This window comes from Phyllopteryx taeniolatus, chromosome 4 (assembly GCF_024500385.1).
Source record: "Phyllopteryx taeniolatus isolate TA_2022b chromosome 4, UOR_Ptae_1.2, whole genome shotgun sequence".
Taxonomy (NCBI): Eukaryota; Metazoa; Chordata; class Actinopteri; order Syngnathiformes; family Syngnathidae; genus Phyllopteryx; species Phyllopteryx taeniolatus.
This window is the reverse complement of record NC_084505.1, coordinates 5,073,783-5,089,206: the sequence shown is the minus strand read 5'-3', so window position 1 is coordinate 5,089,206 and position 15,424 is coordinate 5,073,783. Positions and strand designations below refer to the sequence as shown.

The window sequence follows — 15,424 nt, the reverse complement described above, 5'->3', positions numbered from 1 at the left end:
GGCAATAAGTATACCCACACCTGCTCGCCGCCTCTCACCATGGGCAACTCCAGAGTGGAAGAGAGTCCAACCCCTCTCGAGAGGACTGGTACCAGAGCCCCAGGTGTGTGTGGAGGCGAGTCCGACTATATCGAGTCGGAACTTCTCGACCTCACACACCAGCTCGGGCTCCTTCCCTGCCAGAGAGGTGACATTCCACGTCCCTAGAGCCAGCTTCTGTAGCTAGGGATCGGATCGCCAAGGTCCCCGCCTTCGGCCACCGCCCAGCTCACACTGCACCCGACCCCTATGGCCCCTCCCACAGGTGGTGAGCCCATGGGAAGGGGTATTACTATTATTATTATTATTATTATTATCCATCCATCCATCCATTTTCTTTACCGCTTATCCTCACTAGGGTTGCACGCTTGCTGGAGGCTATCCCACCAATCTTCGGACGAGCAGCAACTTAACTCTGACCGCCTCCCGGAGGACCAAGCTTCTCACCCTATCTCTAAGGGACAGCCCGGACACCCTGCGGAGGAAATTCATTTCAACCGCTTGTATCCATGATCTTGTTCTTTCGGTCACGAGCCACAGCTTTTGACAATACTGTAGGTGAGGGTAGGAACATAGATGGACCGGTAAATAGAGAGCTTTGCTTTTTGGCTCAGCTCTTTCCTTACCATGACAGACCGATACAGAGTCTGCATCACTACAGACACAGATTTTGGGGATTAGCCTTCCCGTTCCAACATAATAACATGGATGAGAGAATTTGGTATGGATGTACTTGACTGTCCTGCACAATGTCCTGCCCTCAACCCGATACAACACCTTTGGGTTGATTTCAAGTGCAGACTGAGAGCCAGGCCTTCTTATCCAACATCAGTGTGTGACCTCACAAATACAGTATGTAACTTCAAATATTGTTACGTTGACTTCTTGAGTCACACACTAGTTTCCACAATTAAAACTCCTCTCTTCCTAGTTTCATTTTTTTAAATGCTAATAGAGGCTACTTGCAGATTTGATTGTGAAGTTACCCTTTAAAGATGTCATCCTTCAATTTCTGAATGAAATTACAGCCACAAGGTATAATGTTAAAATGTAAAAGGAGTTCAAAGGTTCACTCGTGTTTGAAATTACTTTGTTTTGATCCCATCTTATACAATTTTTCCGAGATGTATCCAACAATAATGATCCATCCATCCATCCATCTTCTGAGCCGCTTCTCCTCACTCGGGTCGCGGGCGTGCTGGAGCCTATCCCAGCTGTCATCGGGCAGGAGGCGGGGTACACCCTGAACTGGTTGCCAACCAATCGCAGGGCACATAGAAACAAACAACCATTCGCACTCACAGTCATGCCTACGGGCAATTTAGAGTCTCCAATTAATGCATGTTTTTGGGATGTGGGAGGAAACCGGAGTGCCCGGAGAAAACCCATGCAGGCACGGGGAGAACATGCAAACTCCACACAGGCGGGGACGGGGATTGAACCCCGCACCTCAGAACTGTGGGTGGGGTGGGGTGGTGGTCCCCCTTTTTTGGAAGGGGCACCAGAGAGTGTTTTCCAACTACAGGGGGATCACACTCCTCAGCCTCCCTGGTAAGGTCTATTCAGGGGTGCTGGAGAGGAGGGTGCGTCGGGAAGTCGAATCTCAGATTCAGGAGGAGCAGCGTGGTTTTCGTCCTGGCTGTGGAACAGTGGACCAGCTCTTCACCCTCGGCAGGGTCCTCGAGGGTGCATGGGAGTTCGCCCAACCAGTCTCCATGTTTTTTGTGGACTTGGAGAAGGCGTTCGATCGTGTACCTCGTGGAGTCCTGTGGGGGGTGCTTCGGGAGTATGGGGAACCAAATCCCCAGATACGGGCTGTTCGGTCCCTGTACAACCTGTGTCAGAGTTTGGTCCGCATTGCCAGCAGTAAGTCGGACTCATTTCCGGTGAGGGTTGGATTCCGCCAAGGCTGCCCTTTGTCACCGATTCTGTTCATAACGTTTATGGACAGAATTTCTAGGCGCAGCCGAGGCGTAGAGATAGTCCGTTTTGGTGGCGACAGTATTGCATCTTCGCTTTTTGCAGATGATGTGGTTCTGTTGGCTTCATCAAGCCGTGATCTCCAACTCTCACTGGAGCAGTTCGCAGCCGAGTGTGACGCGGGATGAGAATCAGCACCTCCAAATCTGAGACCATGGTCCTCAGTCGGAAAAGGATGGCATGCCCTCTCCAGGTCGGGGATGAGATCCTGCCCCAAGTGGAGGAGTTCAAGTATCTTGGGGTCTTTCCACGAGTGAGGGAAGAATGGAATAGGAGAGCGACAGGCGGATCGGTGCAGCGTCTGCAGTGATGCTGACTTTCTATCGGTCCATTGTGGTAAAGAAGGAGCTAAGCCAAAAGGCAAAGCTCTCAATTTACCGGTCGATCGATGTACCTACCCTCACCTATGGTCACGAGCTGTGGGTCGGATACAAGCGACCGAAATGATTTTCCTCCGCAGGGTGTCCGGGCTATCCTTTAGAGATAGGGTGAGAAGCTCGGTCATCCAGGAGGATCTCAGAGTCAACCCGCTGCTCGTCCACATCGAGAGGAGCCAGATGAGGTGGTTGGGGCTTCTGATTCGGATGCCTCCTGGGCGCCTCCCTGGTGAAGACCCCGGGGACAACCCAGGAAACGCTGGAGAAACTACGTCTTTCGGCTGGCCTGGGATCCCCCCGGAAGAGCTGGAGGAAGTGGCTGTGGAGAGGGGAGTCTGGGCGTCCGTGCTAAAGCTACTACCCCCGCGACCCGACCTTGGTTAAGCGGAAGAAAATTGATGGATGGATGGATGGATTGTTTATAATCCGCACCCGAAAAATAGAAAAAACTGTGCATTATAATTGAGAAATTATGGTACTCATGAGCTTTGACCCCCCCCACCCAAAAAAAAAAAAAAAAAAAACCCACAAGCTGTATCTTGGCCACCCTAGCAATGGAAAGACCTGGAGGCTGTAGCCACTAAGGAAAGGCAAAAGGCCACCTCCAAGTTTGAAATTCAAACTTGGTCAGGTTTTGCCTTTAAAATCAGCCATCACCATTGATTTAATGCAACAGTTTGGTTTTCTTAAGGGTACATAAGAGTAATGAATGTAAATGCTAAGCAAACTATAACAAACGTGCACCACTGTGCCTCTTTTTTATTTTTATTTATTTTGGTTCAAACTTAACTAACTGAATTACAATTGTAAACGCACAGATACTGTGGAAAGTAATGAGAAAAAAATCGTTCAACATAAAAATAAATGTAATTCATTGGCATTTCTCGTGCCCAAGACTGCCTCCATTGTATTATCCTAACCTCTGTTTACTGCGTGCGAACCATTAATCACAGAAAACCAGTTGTCCAATTGCCGGCCCATGTCAAGATAAAGCCAACAAAAGCAGTTTGATAACCCACAACACAGAAATATGTTATTTATTGTTGTCTACTTAGTTCCAAGTGATAAAATTGACATAATAATTGTATGTGACACTGCAATCTATAATGCAGGAGATAGCCCCATATTTTTTACTCTTTCATGCATTAGCCTGCCAAGTCACAAAAAATGCCATTATGTTACAATCCCTGTCAATCATGATGACACTTATTTTCAGTGATATTATTTTTCTGTGTGTGCCGTTTCAAATTATTAGACAAAACGTGTATACTTCATTGTAAAAGCAAGGCTTTCATACATTGTCAATGTCCACTTCAACTGGCACACACGTAGGTCACATTTAGTATGTAAGGAAACACTGCTGACATCTGAAACATTACCAGTGTGATCATGCGTTCTGAATTTTAGCAGTTGACTTTTATAATTTGAAGTGAAAAACAACAAAACTATGAAACAGATGCAGGAGTCCTGACCTTTTTACCTCCATGTTTTCTGCGCAATCACAAGCCATAATGTCTTGTTATCACTGCAAAATAGGACATACTGACTACTGGTAGAGAACAGCATGTCTGTAAGACTTCCACCTGCTCCATGGAAATCCCATGAGACCCAATGATGCCACAGATGAATAAATAAAAAGTCCTGCAGAGACCCCATGTCACAAATTGGTTCCTTTCTTGTTTGTGTGAGAGAATGTCTCTTTCTGTGTTCACCCTATTCATTGTAGAACTTTCACTAACGATGTGAGCTAGTGAAATATATTATTTGTATCCTCGCCAGCACTGTCTGTGGCAGTTGATATATTTGGAATATGCTGCATTTTCAGTGTTAACAAGTAGCCTTTATGTGTTTGCGACAGAAACCAAGCAGCAGGGTTAGCGCTTTGCTGTGTGTGGGACCATGTTGTTCTTTCTTGAAATCCCGTCAGGGCCTTCAGGCACTGCTGCCGAACAGCCAAATCTCCCCCATCCAAGGCCCACTGTCCCCCAGAGATGGGTGTATGTGGTGCATTAAAAACATGGGGATGAGTGTGTGATGCATTAAAATCCAGGAGGGCAGGAAGGGGGGAGGGACAGGGCGCACGGACCGGGAAACACCACAGACGTGCTGAAACCCGGTCCGACACCAACACCCTCCCGACCCCATACCAGTCTCCCAGGAACCCCTGGATATGTATATGTGCCCAGATGTGACTAGTAAGAAAAATATACACAGTGAGTGGCGTCAGTATGTGCTAAGTGAGTGATTAAGAGGCATGGCTCCTGCAGGTCGGGCCCATCAGGCAGGAGGGCCGCCCCAACCAGCCCCGCAGCACCGACCCCTGTGGCCAGCCTAAGGCACACCTGTCAAGATGCTGTCTAATCAGCATCTTGATATGCCACACCTGTGAGGTGGGATGGATTATCTCGATAAAGGAGAAATATTCACTAACACAGATTTCGACAGATTTGTGAACAATATTTGAGGGAAATGGCCTTCTGTATATGGAGAAAATTTCCCGAGTCCAACTCATGAAAAATGGGAGCAAAAACAAAAGTGTTGCGTTTATATTTTTGTTCAGTATAGAAACATCAGAGTTACAAAGCTGTCACAAAGTACAAAGCATAGTTTGATTAGAAATAAAGTTGAGTTTGAAATACAACTTTAAAACAATTCAGTGCAATACATTCAAACAATCATAATCTCAGTTGTTGTGGAGCTTTTATAAGGTCTGAATACTTTTTTTTAGTGGTATGTTTTGAGACGAAAGAAAACATTTTATTACCACTCTAGTATACTGTATGTTGCGAATGGAGCAAAATTGTACAACTTGACTTGCGACTTCCTTAAACAGAGTAATGACTTGAGTGGACTTGCTTGAAATTTTCTGGCGACTTGACTTGACTTGCTTGAGTTATTGCTTGCTTGATTTATTAAAACATTTTTTAACTTTCATGTGGAGTACATTTTAAATGAATCAATATTCAAGTACAGTTTTTTTTCTTTTCCTATATTTAAGCGCAGTGTTCATATTCAGTTTATGCATTATGTTATAATGGGGTTACAAGATTATACATTTTAGATATAAAACCTCTGCCTCATATTTTTTAAACATTTAAACCTACTATGTTACTGTATTTTAATGTTCATCATGATGGTGGTACTTTTTCCTTGGTGCAAAAAGTTTGACAACCACTATATTAGTAAATAAGGAATTTGATTGAAACGACAAAGTAATTATTAAAAATGACACTTTGAACCATGCTATGCTGGACCTACTAGTTAGTAAGCAGGCTGAGCCCAAATAGCTCACTTGGAACTCAAAAACACAAAAGCTAATATTTACTCAAATACCTAAATGTCTTCCCTAGATAACCACAATTAGATAAGATAGATTTCAAGAAACATGCACTTCTTCAATAAGCATTTATAATTAAGTCAGTCAACAAATCCCTGGGCTCGTGTCGCAGCTGACTAACCATGTGTTTGATTTATCCGTGTGAGGGGGAAACTCTGAAGCACACTGCGTGACAGCTCAGAGGTTTTAAAATCTTAGATGTCAATGAAGTGATGAATAGAAAGGGTAGAGGCTGTGCCTGCCGGTCCATATGTCACTGTCCAAAGAGATGAGTTATCCTGCTTGCCTCAACGCTACATCAACCCAAATGCTTCAGCGGGGAACCTTTTTATACAGAAGGTAGAAGAATCAGAGAGCCAATTCAGGGCAAACCAAATGCCCATGGGTTACCGTGTATGACACTTCAACTTCACAAAGGTCTCGACAAATGTGTGCTTCCAGCTAACCCAGAATCCATTACTTAACCTAAGGGACAAATGGAAAAAAAGCAGTGGTCTCCTCACATCTCTCAAAGCCCTCAAGTCATTCACTGTGCGTTTTACTCAAACAATGAGCTGACAGTTCACAACAATTTGTATAAAGCTTTCCCAATCCTGTATGACCGTTTGGGCTGTTAATTGGGAGAGAGCATGAAGGTTAAACATCTGTTTTGGGAGGCTGGTACTGTAATGAATATTTTGAAGGAAAAAAAAAATCCAATCGGATTTAATGGAAATCGGTGCCACTAATTTGAACTACTTTTTTTGTCATAATAATAATAATAAGAAGGAGGAGGATAAAAATAGCTCCGTGCTGATGCCTTAATAAAGCCAGGGTCATATTGTCACTGCAATAAAAGCATTATTTTCTGTATAGACAATTTTGTAAGTAACATTTGAACATTCATTCATTCATCTTCCATTCCGCGCATCCTCTCTAGGGTTGCGGGCGTGCTGGAGCCTATCCTAGCTATCTTTGGGCGAGAGGCGGGGTACACCCTGAACTGGTCGCCAGCCAATCGCACATTTGAACAATAAAGTACAAAAATAAGTAGTTAATGATAAGATGTAAAAACAGCACACTCGGTCAAGTGCATCTCATTTTTAACATGTCACACATGTTAAAGTTTAATCAATGTCAATGTAAAACCAACAAAGCAGTGGTGAAGGTACCGAAATGAATTTCTGCTGAATTTGAGTATGTAAGTTCTAATGTAAATTATTCTTCCCTTATGACATTCGTTCTCTCTTCATACTGTATCTATTGTTGAAACGGGCTTTTCGATTGAGGTATCATATAAAAACAAAGAAAAATTTAATACATGCCCAGATTGAATTATTTGATGCAATGAATTGACTTTCACAAAATGCTCCCATAGTGTGTTTTTTTTGTTTTTTTTCCACAAATTTAAACTGAGTTTACACTGCAGATTAACTGGCCAAGAGTCACTGATGGTGTAGCGGTACACTTGCCTGACTTTGGTGCAGGCAGTGTGGGTTCAGTTCCCACTCAGTGACGGTGTGAATGTGAGTGTAAATGGTTGTCCGTGTCTATATGTGCCCTGCGACTGACTGGCGACCAGTTCAGGGTGTAGTCCGCCTTTTGCCCGAAGTCCGCTGGGATAGGCTCCAGCGTCCCGCAACCCTAACCAGGATAAGCGGTGTTGAAAATGGATGGATGGATTAACTGGCCAATACCGGTCTATTATGTTGCCATTTTTGGGGGCGTCTATTTACAATACATGTATTTTCAAGTGACACATATTCATATACTTAGATTGACTATAACCCTGGACAAACCTGTAATTGTACATGACCAAAATGCATGTAAATAACGCCACAGGTGTCAACATCAGGGAACAATAACAATTTTTCTTTTTTTTTTTTTTTTTTGTAAGTTGTCAGTTTTTTTTTTTTTTTGTAAACGCACTCCGGTTTCCTCCCACATCCCAAAAACATGCGTGGTAGGTTAATTGACAACTCTATAATTGACCAGTGGTGTGAATGTGAGTGCGAATGGTTGTTTGTTTGTATGTGCCCTGCGATTGGCTGGCATCCAGTTCAGGGTGTACCCCGCCTCCTGCCCGATGACAGAGCCTGGGATAGGTTCCAGCACGCCCGCGACCCTAGTGAGGAGAAGCGGCTCAGAAAATGGATGGATTGATGTTTTTTCAACTGATTTTGAAGAATTTTGAATTGCTGAATCCGAAAGTGAAATACGTTTCTCTTGTTCAGGTCAGCTATTTCTGCCAACTTGTTAACAGTTTATTAATCAAATGTTACAAACTTTGCTTAGTGTAAATTGAATAGTACTACACTGATAAATGTAAGCACCTGTAAATTGAATGTTACGTTGTTATTGTTCAAAATTCAGGGCATAAACCTCAGTTTGTTTTAACTTCTAAACTAAGGGAAAATATCTGTAAATGTAAACAAAAACAGGTGGCCATAATTCAAAAAGTTGACCGGATTGAGTAAAACTCACAATTGTCCGAAATCAGCTAAAAAATCTTCGACAATAAATTTCTTTTTGACCAGTGTAATCAATACATACGAAGAATATTAAACATACGGTTTCATTCAGTCACTGATTGTGTTGTGGTGCATTTGCCTGACTTCGATGCAGGGAGCATGGGTTCAGTTCCCACTCAGTGACGGTGTGAATGTGAGTGCGAATGATTGTCCATGTCTGTATGTGCCCTGCGACTGACTGGCGACCAATTCAGGGTGTAGTCCACCTTTCACCTGAAGTCAGCTGGGAAAGGCTCCAGCACGACGTGACCCTGAACATGATAAGCAGTATTGAGAATGGATGAATGAATGGTTTAATTCGGCCTGAACGACTGTTCCCACCATAGGTTGAAATTAAGGTAACCGTGGTATTATTCCACTGGTCACCATCAGCAATTACTGTGCATTTTAAAAAACTCTGTATGCAGAATGCGTACACAGTATGCTTATACTGGTCTAAATTTGTATGGCATCACAAAGATTATGTAAAAGTGGCTGTATCTCAGTTCTTGATTACCATTAAATAAAGGACTACATTCTAATTGGCAAGGGGGAGCAAAATCCTGTATGTATGATCGTATGCACGCTTGAATGGGCAGTTGGTAATTACTATGATAGAGGTTCAGTGCTATCCCCTGATAATGGTTGATAACCCCAGACTAACCTCCATTCTGGAATCACCTGGCTATGACTCAAGGTTGTTTCAAATATTAAATTAGCTACTCCAATTTGAGGCCACATTCATGTCAAACCATATCGATATATAGTTACCATTTATCTTGCTAAAGAAATGTTTTAATCTCATATCCACAGCTGTACAGCTCGTTAGACTTTGGGAGAAAATGGCAGCTTGTCCATGAACACGTTACCCCTACTAGATTCTATTGGTGAGTTAACCTTTTCACATCTTCAATTCTCTTTATTCCATTTCATTCTTCTCCTTCAAAGTTCCATTTATGTGCGAATGCTGAGGCCCTTGCTTGTCTTCTGTGTGACAGTGACAGTGGTATTGATGCTCACAAGCAGCATGACTGACTGGTGCTGCTGCTAAAATTCTGCACATTTGCAACCCTTGAGATAATCAGGCAGAGATTAAGCTTTTCGTTCAGAGTGCACTTTGCCTTCAGTATCTGACGACATGTTGCCTTCTACTTAATTTCTCATTTTGTGCTCATAGCTGGCATCTAATGAATAAATTAATTAGATATAACAATGTTTTTTTTTCACAATGGCTTAAACCTCCAAGACAGTGTCACACCAAGTAGAAAGCTGTGTACATTTTGTTTAATGCACATTTATTCCATTTATTTTAAGAAAGATTTCACTTAGGATATTAACACAGTCAGAGTGTGGTGTCCCTTTGTTACCCAGTTGTGGCTGCATGTATACCTTTATACCAGTGCTACCAAACATTTACTGAACCAAGGCACATATTTTAAATTTGAAAAAATCTCACAGTACACCACCAAACGAAAACAGAAAAAAAAAAAAAGTGGACACACAGGCTAAATATTTACCTTCTGCCATAGAGTCTGCCATTTAATTGTTCTGCCTGTTGCTATATGTCACTGCCATAAATAGTTGACAAAAGATATATTTCTATGTAGTAAATAAATAATTTTCTATCAAATAATGATCTCTCACAGCACACTAAAGGCGCCATGGCACACTGGTTGGGAATCAATGTTTTATAATGTCACATTTTATTGGAGGGAAGCAGGCCTGGATATATTGTGATATTAATATTAATAATAATAATTTTCACAGAAAACATGTTTTTTTCAGTGTATAATGCGCACCCCCAAAGTTGAACTCAAAATTCTGGAAAACCCTTCTTCCCATGTATAATGCATTTCTATAATGCATGATTTTGCTTTTACCCATATGATCAAAACATGAAGTATTTTTTCAAATAATTATTCTGAAGTTCAGCACTTTATTTGAACATGTTATACTTTTTTATTTACTGGCTCTTATTTTGAAATTCACAGCCTTACTTTTATTTAGTAAATGAGAAAACACATAGTTGTGCTCATATGTTTGATTACCCAGGCAGAATTTGTAAGATGGGTACAATTCTTTAAAGAAAACATGAAGGGCTAGGTGAAACACATTTAATTTAATTTTAATGGGAATCAAATTAAACTGACAAGCATTTCAGAAAAGCATTATCATTAAACAAAACATAGCCATAAAGAAATGAATGGTGGTTGTTGTTCAGGCATATAAAAAAAAATAACAACTATATTTCACAAATTCTGCCAGGGTATGTAAACTCATTAGCACAAGTGTACATACAGTATATGGAGTCATACGTACCCCTGTAATACTGGACTGAAAGTGTAGGCTACCCCTTTTTCATAACCTTTAGGTGGCGGTGACATTGGAATGAAAGTGTACAGCTTTTTCATAAGCTCTAGATGGCGCCATAAATGTATAAAATGTGAAAGCTTTTTCATTTTCCCCTCTACCTATGTATAATGCGCACTATTGACTTTTGACAATTTTTTGGGGGGTAAAAATGCACATTATACACGAGAAATTACGGTAACTACCATCTTGTGTCAAATAGCCCTGTGATCTGTCATCTTCTCCCAGGTCTGTGTCAGGGCTAGACAAGGAGTCAGACCTTGTCCACATGGAGGCCCACACGCATGATGGAAGTGAGTTTATGCTACACATGCATAAATAAACATCTCTATGGCAACAGCTACATGGAATGTTTTGCAAATGAACTTATCTCTTAATTAATATGGTATGTCTTCTGCACTGCTTAACAGCAGACACCAAACTTCAACATTGGTGCACATGTTTATGCAAGCGAGTGACATTGCGGTCATGTAGCTGAATGTCAGCATTGTTGTACGACAATATAACAGACAGCCAGAGAGGCTGTGATTTAATTTGTGGCATTTACTCAACATGGAATTGAAGTGCTAACTTGAAACCACCTCAGAGAGAGGGAATTAGACAAAGAAAATGTCAGAATACATATCAAAAAGCATACATGCAGAAATGTAAATTTGTCCTCACTTGACTTGTAGTATAAAAAACATTGAATACACCACCAAAAGACAAGATGTAGAATGAGAGGCATTGAAGATATTCTGATTACAAATTGGCATCATATTCAAACCTGTTGTTAGTTGGACTGGTTGGGCTATCTGTGTTATCCTTTGCTCTGCTTTGGCTCATCTTGCAGCCTGTGATGGTCCTCATCCCTTCCCAGACATCCCTTAACAGTATGTATATTATGGTAAGGTCTCACACTTACTATCTTTCCAAAATACAGGTGTCCAGTACATCACGTGCAGAGTGCAGATGTGCACAGAAGCCAACAGGAATTACCCCTTTCCTGGATCCATTGACATCAGTTCATTGGTGGTTCAGGATGACTACATATTCATACAGGTGAGTATTACAAGGCCTTGACTTTTTTTTTGGATGCATGTAATAGTTTTTTTTTTATCAATAAGGGCAAAAAGTTAAACATTATGCCAGTATTTATTGGCTGAAAGGCAATTTATATACCAGTTATTTCCTGAACAATTAAAAGTGATGAGTGCAAGTGCAGCTTTTCTTTCCCAGCAAACTATTCAGCAGTGCACATAATAAAAAGGAGACCCTTAAAAAAAGTAACAACAGCCTAATACTTTGAGAAAGCAAGGGTTTAATTATTAATTAGATCTATTTTTCAGTTGTTTCGACAATAACAACAGCCTGTCTCAATACAATACCCGGTTTTAATGCAATTGTGCAAATATAGCAGCAAAATTTAAAAAAATTAAAAATCAAGCATCTGAAATGCAATTTGATGATGCTGATGTGTATTTTTCCACAACAGTGGACAACTGGTTAGCACATCTGCCTCACAGTTCTGAGGACCCAGGTTCAAATCCTGCCTTGCCTATGTGGAGTTTGCATGTTTTCCATGTGCCTGTGTGGGTTTTCTCCTGGTACTCCGGTTTCCTCCCACATCCCAAAAACATGCATGGTAGGTTAATTGAAGACTCTTAATCGCCCGTTGGTGTGAATGTGAGTGCGAATGGTTGTTTGTTTATATGTGCCCTGCGATTGGCTGGCGACCGGTTCAGGGTGTACCCCGCCTCTCGCCCGAAGATAGCTAGGACAGGCTCCAGCACGCCCACGACCCTAGTGAGGATAAGCGGTATGGAAAATGGGTGGATGGATATATATATTTCTAAATACTGTATGTCCCTTCTGGTGTTTTAGTATAGATGGCTCATGAGACAAAAGTGTGTGTTTAATGATATCTAAATCTTGATTCAGTAAACGTGCCAAGAAATAGAGCAAAGGAACCCAGGTGTGATTGTAAAATAAATATCTAAATAAATAAATAGTCGTAGTAGTAAGTAGTACAATACCATCAATGATGGTGTAGTGGTACATTTCCCTGACTTCAGTGCAGGCAGCTTGGGTTCAGTTGGTACTCACGTTGTGGATGTGAGAGTCAGCCCTGTGACTGACTGGCAACCAGTCCAGGGTCTGCCTTCCAGCTGAAGTCAGCTGGGATAGGCTCCAGCTTCCCTCGACTCTGAACAGGATAAGCCATAGAAAATGGATGGGTGGATTAAAATACCACACACTATAAAGCCAATAAATATACACTTCTCACTTTTTTTACCTCGTTGTCTGTGGGGTCTCTCACAAAAGTCGGTTAAGATGTAAAAAACTGGTGTGTGGATAAGGGTACCTCGCTCAAGACCCCATCTTTCTCATCTTCTAAATGGTTAGTAATGTCGACCGAATATCGACCGGTAAAACTCAAGCTCCGCTTTTCAGCTCAGCTTCTTCAGTAGGACAGACCAAGTCTGCATCACTACTGACTGAAGTTGCATGAATCCTCCTTTGGATCACCTCCATTTTGCACACACTTATGAAATACCCCATGATTCTTGAACACCTCCACGAGAGAGCACATCACCCTATTCTGGCTGAGGATCATGGTCTCTGATTTGAAAAATTCAAATTCTCATTCCAGCCGCTTCACACTCAGCTGCGGACTGCTCCACTTAGCGTTGATGATCCCGGCCTAATGAATGTGGCCACTGAGTCTGAGCTGTCAGGTGGTGGACCAGAATCTTCTTTCTTCATGGTCTCACCAAACTCCACCCACACCTGAATTTTTGCCTTGGGATCGCCATCGCCACATTCTCCATGGTCTGGCTGGTACCAATCAGTATGCCTTCATGTTCCACAATCAAAAACACCTGATTGGACTCATTCAGCTTGACAGCATGCCTCACCGAGGATATCCGACAACAGTGCTGTCAGATGTGAGTTGTTGACTCCTTCAGACAAGGGACTTGGCCAGATGTTATCAGCAGACCCTCACAATACATGCTACCATGGGAGCCAACCCAACCCCAGATGGTGATCAGTTGACAGTTCTGCCCCTTTCTTCACCTTTGTGTCCAAGGCATGCCGCCACAAGTCCGATGATACTGCCAAAATGTGGATCATCGAACAGTGGTCATAAGGTGGTCAGTGCCAAGCGCATATTGAAACCCTTTGGCGTGAGCATGGTGTTCATTATGAACAATCTGTGATGAAAATCCCAATGTACAGACACTGAGCCAGCAGTCAATAAGTATCCCAACACCTGCTGGGCACCTCTCACTGGGGGCAATCAGGCAGTTGCCATCGAGCCACACTGGGGAGGGAAAATGAAGTCCTTTCCAACATTTCGTCACCTATTTGCCTTTGGTGACCTACCAATGACATAAATTAACTTCACGACTGAGCTCCATTGGATCATTGCGACACCGATGCTTGCATTGCTATACAATGATGACTCAAGAAGGAATGTTATTGTCTTTATTATAGTTGTCAAAACAAATGTACCTTTAGTTGTGCTAATCCTTAAAAGTGAACAAAACACTGAAGAAACAAGGGGGATCTATTTTTTTTTTTTTTCGTGACTGTAGAAGCAATGGTCAGAAATGACTAAATGTCCTTGGTAAGGTTGGTGTGAAAGGGCCTATAGACAGACCATTTGTGCTTACATTCACACCTATTGGCAATTTAATATATGTTAGTGATAATTAACAGGTTTCTTTTTTGAATCAGAGTACCTGGAGAAAATCATACAAACGCTTGTAGAACAAGGAGGTCAGAGCCTTTGGGGAGCTGGTTGGCCTGGGTGGGCGTGATGGTCGCAGGTCATCATTGCCATGTGAGCCTCTTGCCTCACCCCCACCAGTCTCCCCAATTTTAATGCACGACGCCCCACCACTCACGATCACAATACAGGGATAGTGGTTCCCAGTCGGGGACCTGGTAACCATTGTAATAGGGTGGGTGTTGGGTATTCACATTTCTCTTGGTTTGACTCCTGGGCCCTGCTTTTACTTTTGGATGATAAACAGACGTGCTCTCCATGTGTAACACTGTTTCGCCCCCCTCCAAATCAATATTTGTATTTCAACATTGGTCCCTATGTGGCATGTTTTATTTTGTTTTAAACCTCAGTTAGTGCGGCACGGTGGACGACTGGTTGGAGCGTCTGCCTCACAGTTCTGAGGACCGGGGTTCAATCCCCGGCCCCGCCTGTGTGGAGTTTGTGTGTTCTCCCCGTGCCTGCATGGGTTTTCTCCAGGCACTCCGGTTTCTTCCCACATCCCAAAAACATGCATGGTAGGTGAATTAATGACTCTAAATTGCCCATAGGTGTAACTGTGAGTGTGAATGGTTGTTTTTTTGTATGTGCCCTGTGATTGGCTGGCAACCAGTTCAGGGTGTACCCCGCCTCCTGCCCGATGATAGCTGGGATTGGCTCCAGCATGCCCGCGATCCCAGTGAGGAGAAGCAGCTCAGAAAATGGATGAATGGATGGATAAACCTCAGCTAAACAACCAGAATTTGTGCTAAGATACAATGATTTTATTATTCATCTGTGCTCAAACATTTTCACAGCCTAGTTTGTGCAATTAATCACGATTAGTGGAACAGACACAAATGGCAATGTTGTAAACGCAAATTAACATAGGCGCAAATTATTGTCGTATTTTAATTTCCATCATGATTTTTACATAGAAGTATTTTGACAATGGGAAAATGAGGTTTCATACATTTCTATTCAACAGAGAAAGTCAGTATATTTACAACGGCAGTTTTGTTCAAACTCTATACTGTTCTGTTTGTGTTTGTTAAAGAAAAGCTCATACTGTAGTATCCTACAC

At 42.3% G+C, this 15,424-nt stretch overlaps 1 protein-coding gene across 1 annotated transcript in view; it reads left to right on the top strand.

Annotated features, from left to right (window-relative positions):
- sorcs3a (sortilin related VPS10 domain containing receptor 3a) overlaps positions 1-15,424 on the top strand; it is a 326,424-nt gene that overhangs the window by 224,408 nt on the left and 86,592 nt on the right. The window contains exons 5-7 of the mRNA XM_061772129.1: positions 9,036-9,109; positions 10,821-10,885; positions 11,515-11,633. Coding sequence (XP_061628113.1) covers positions 9,036-9,109; positions 10,821-10,885; positions 11,515-11,633 — 258 coding nt within the window. The remainder of the gene's footprint in view (positions 1-9,035; positions 9,110-10,820; positions 10,886-11,514; positions 11,634-15,424) is intronic.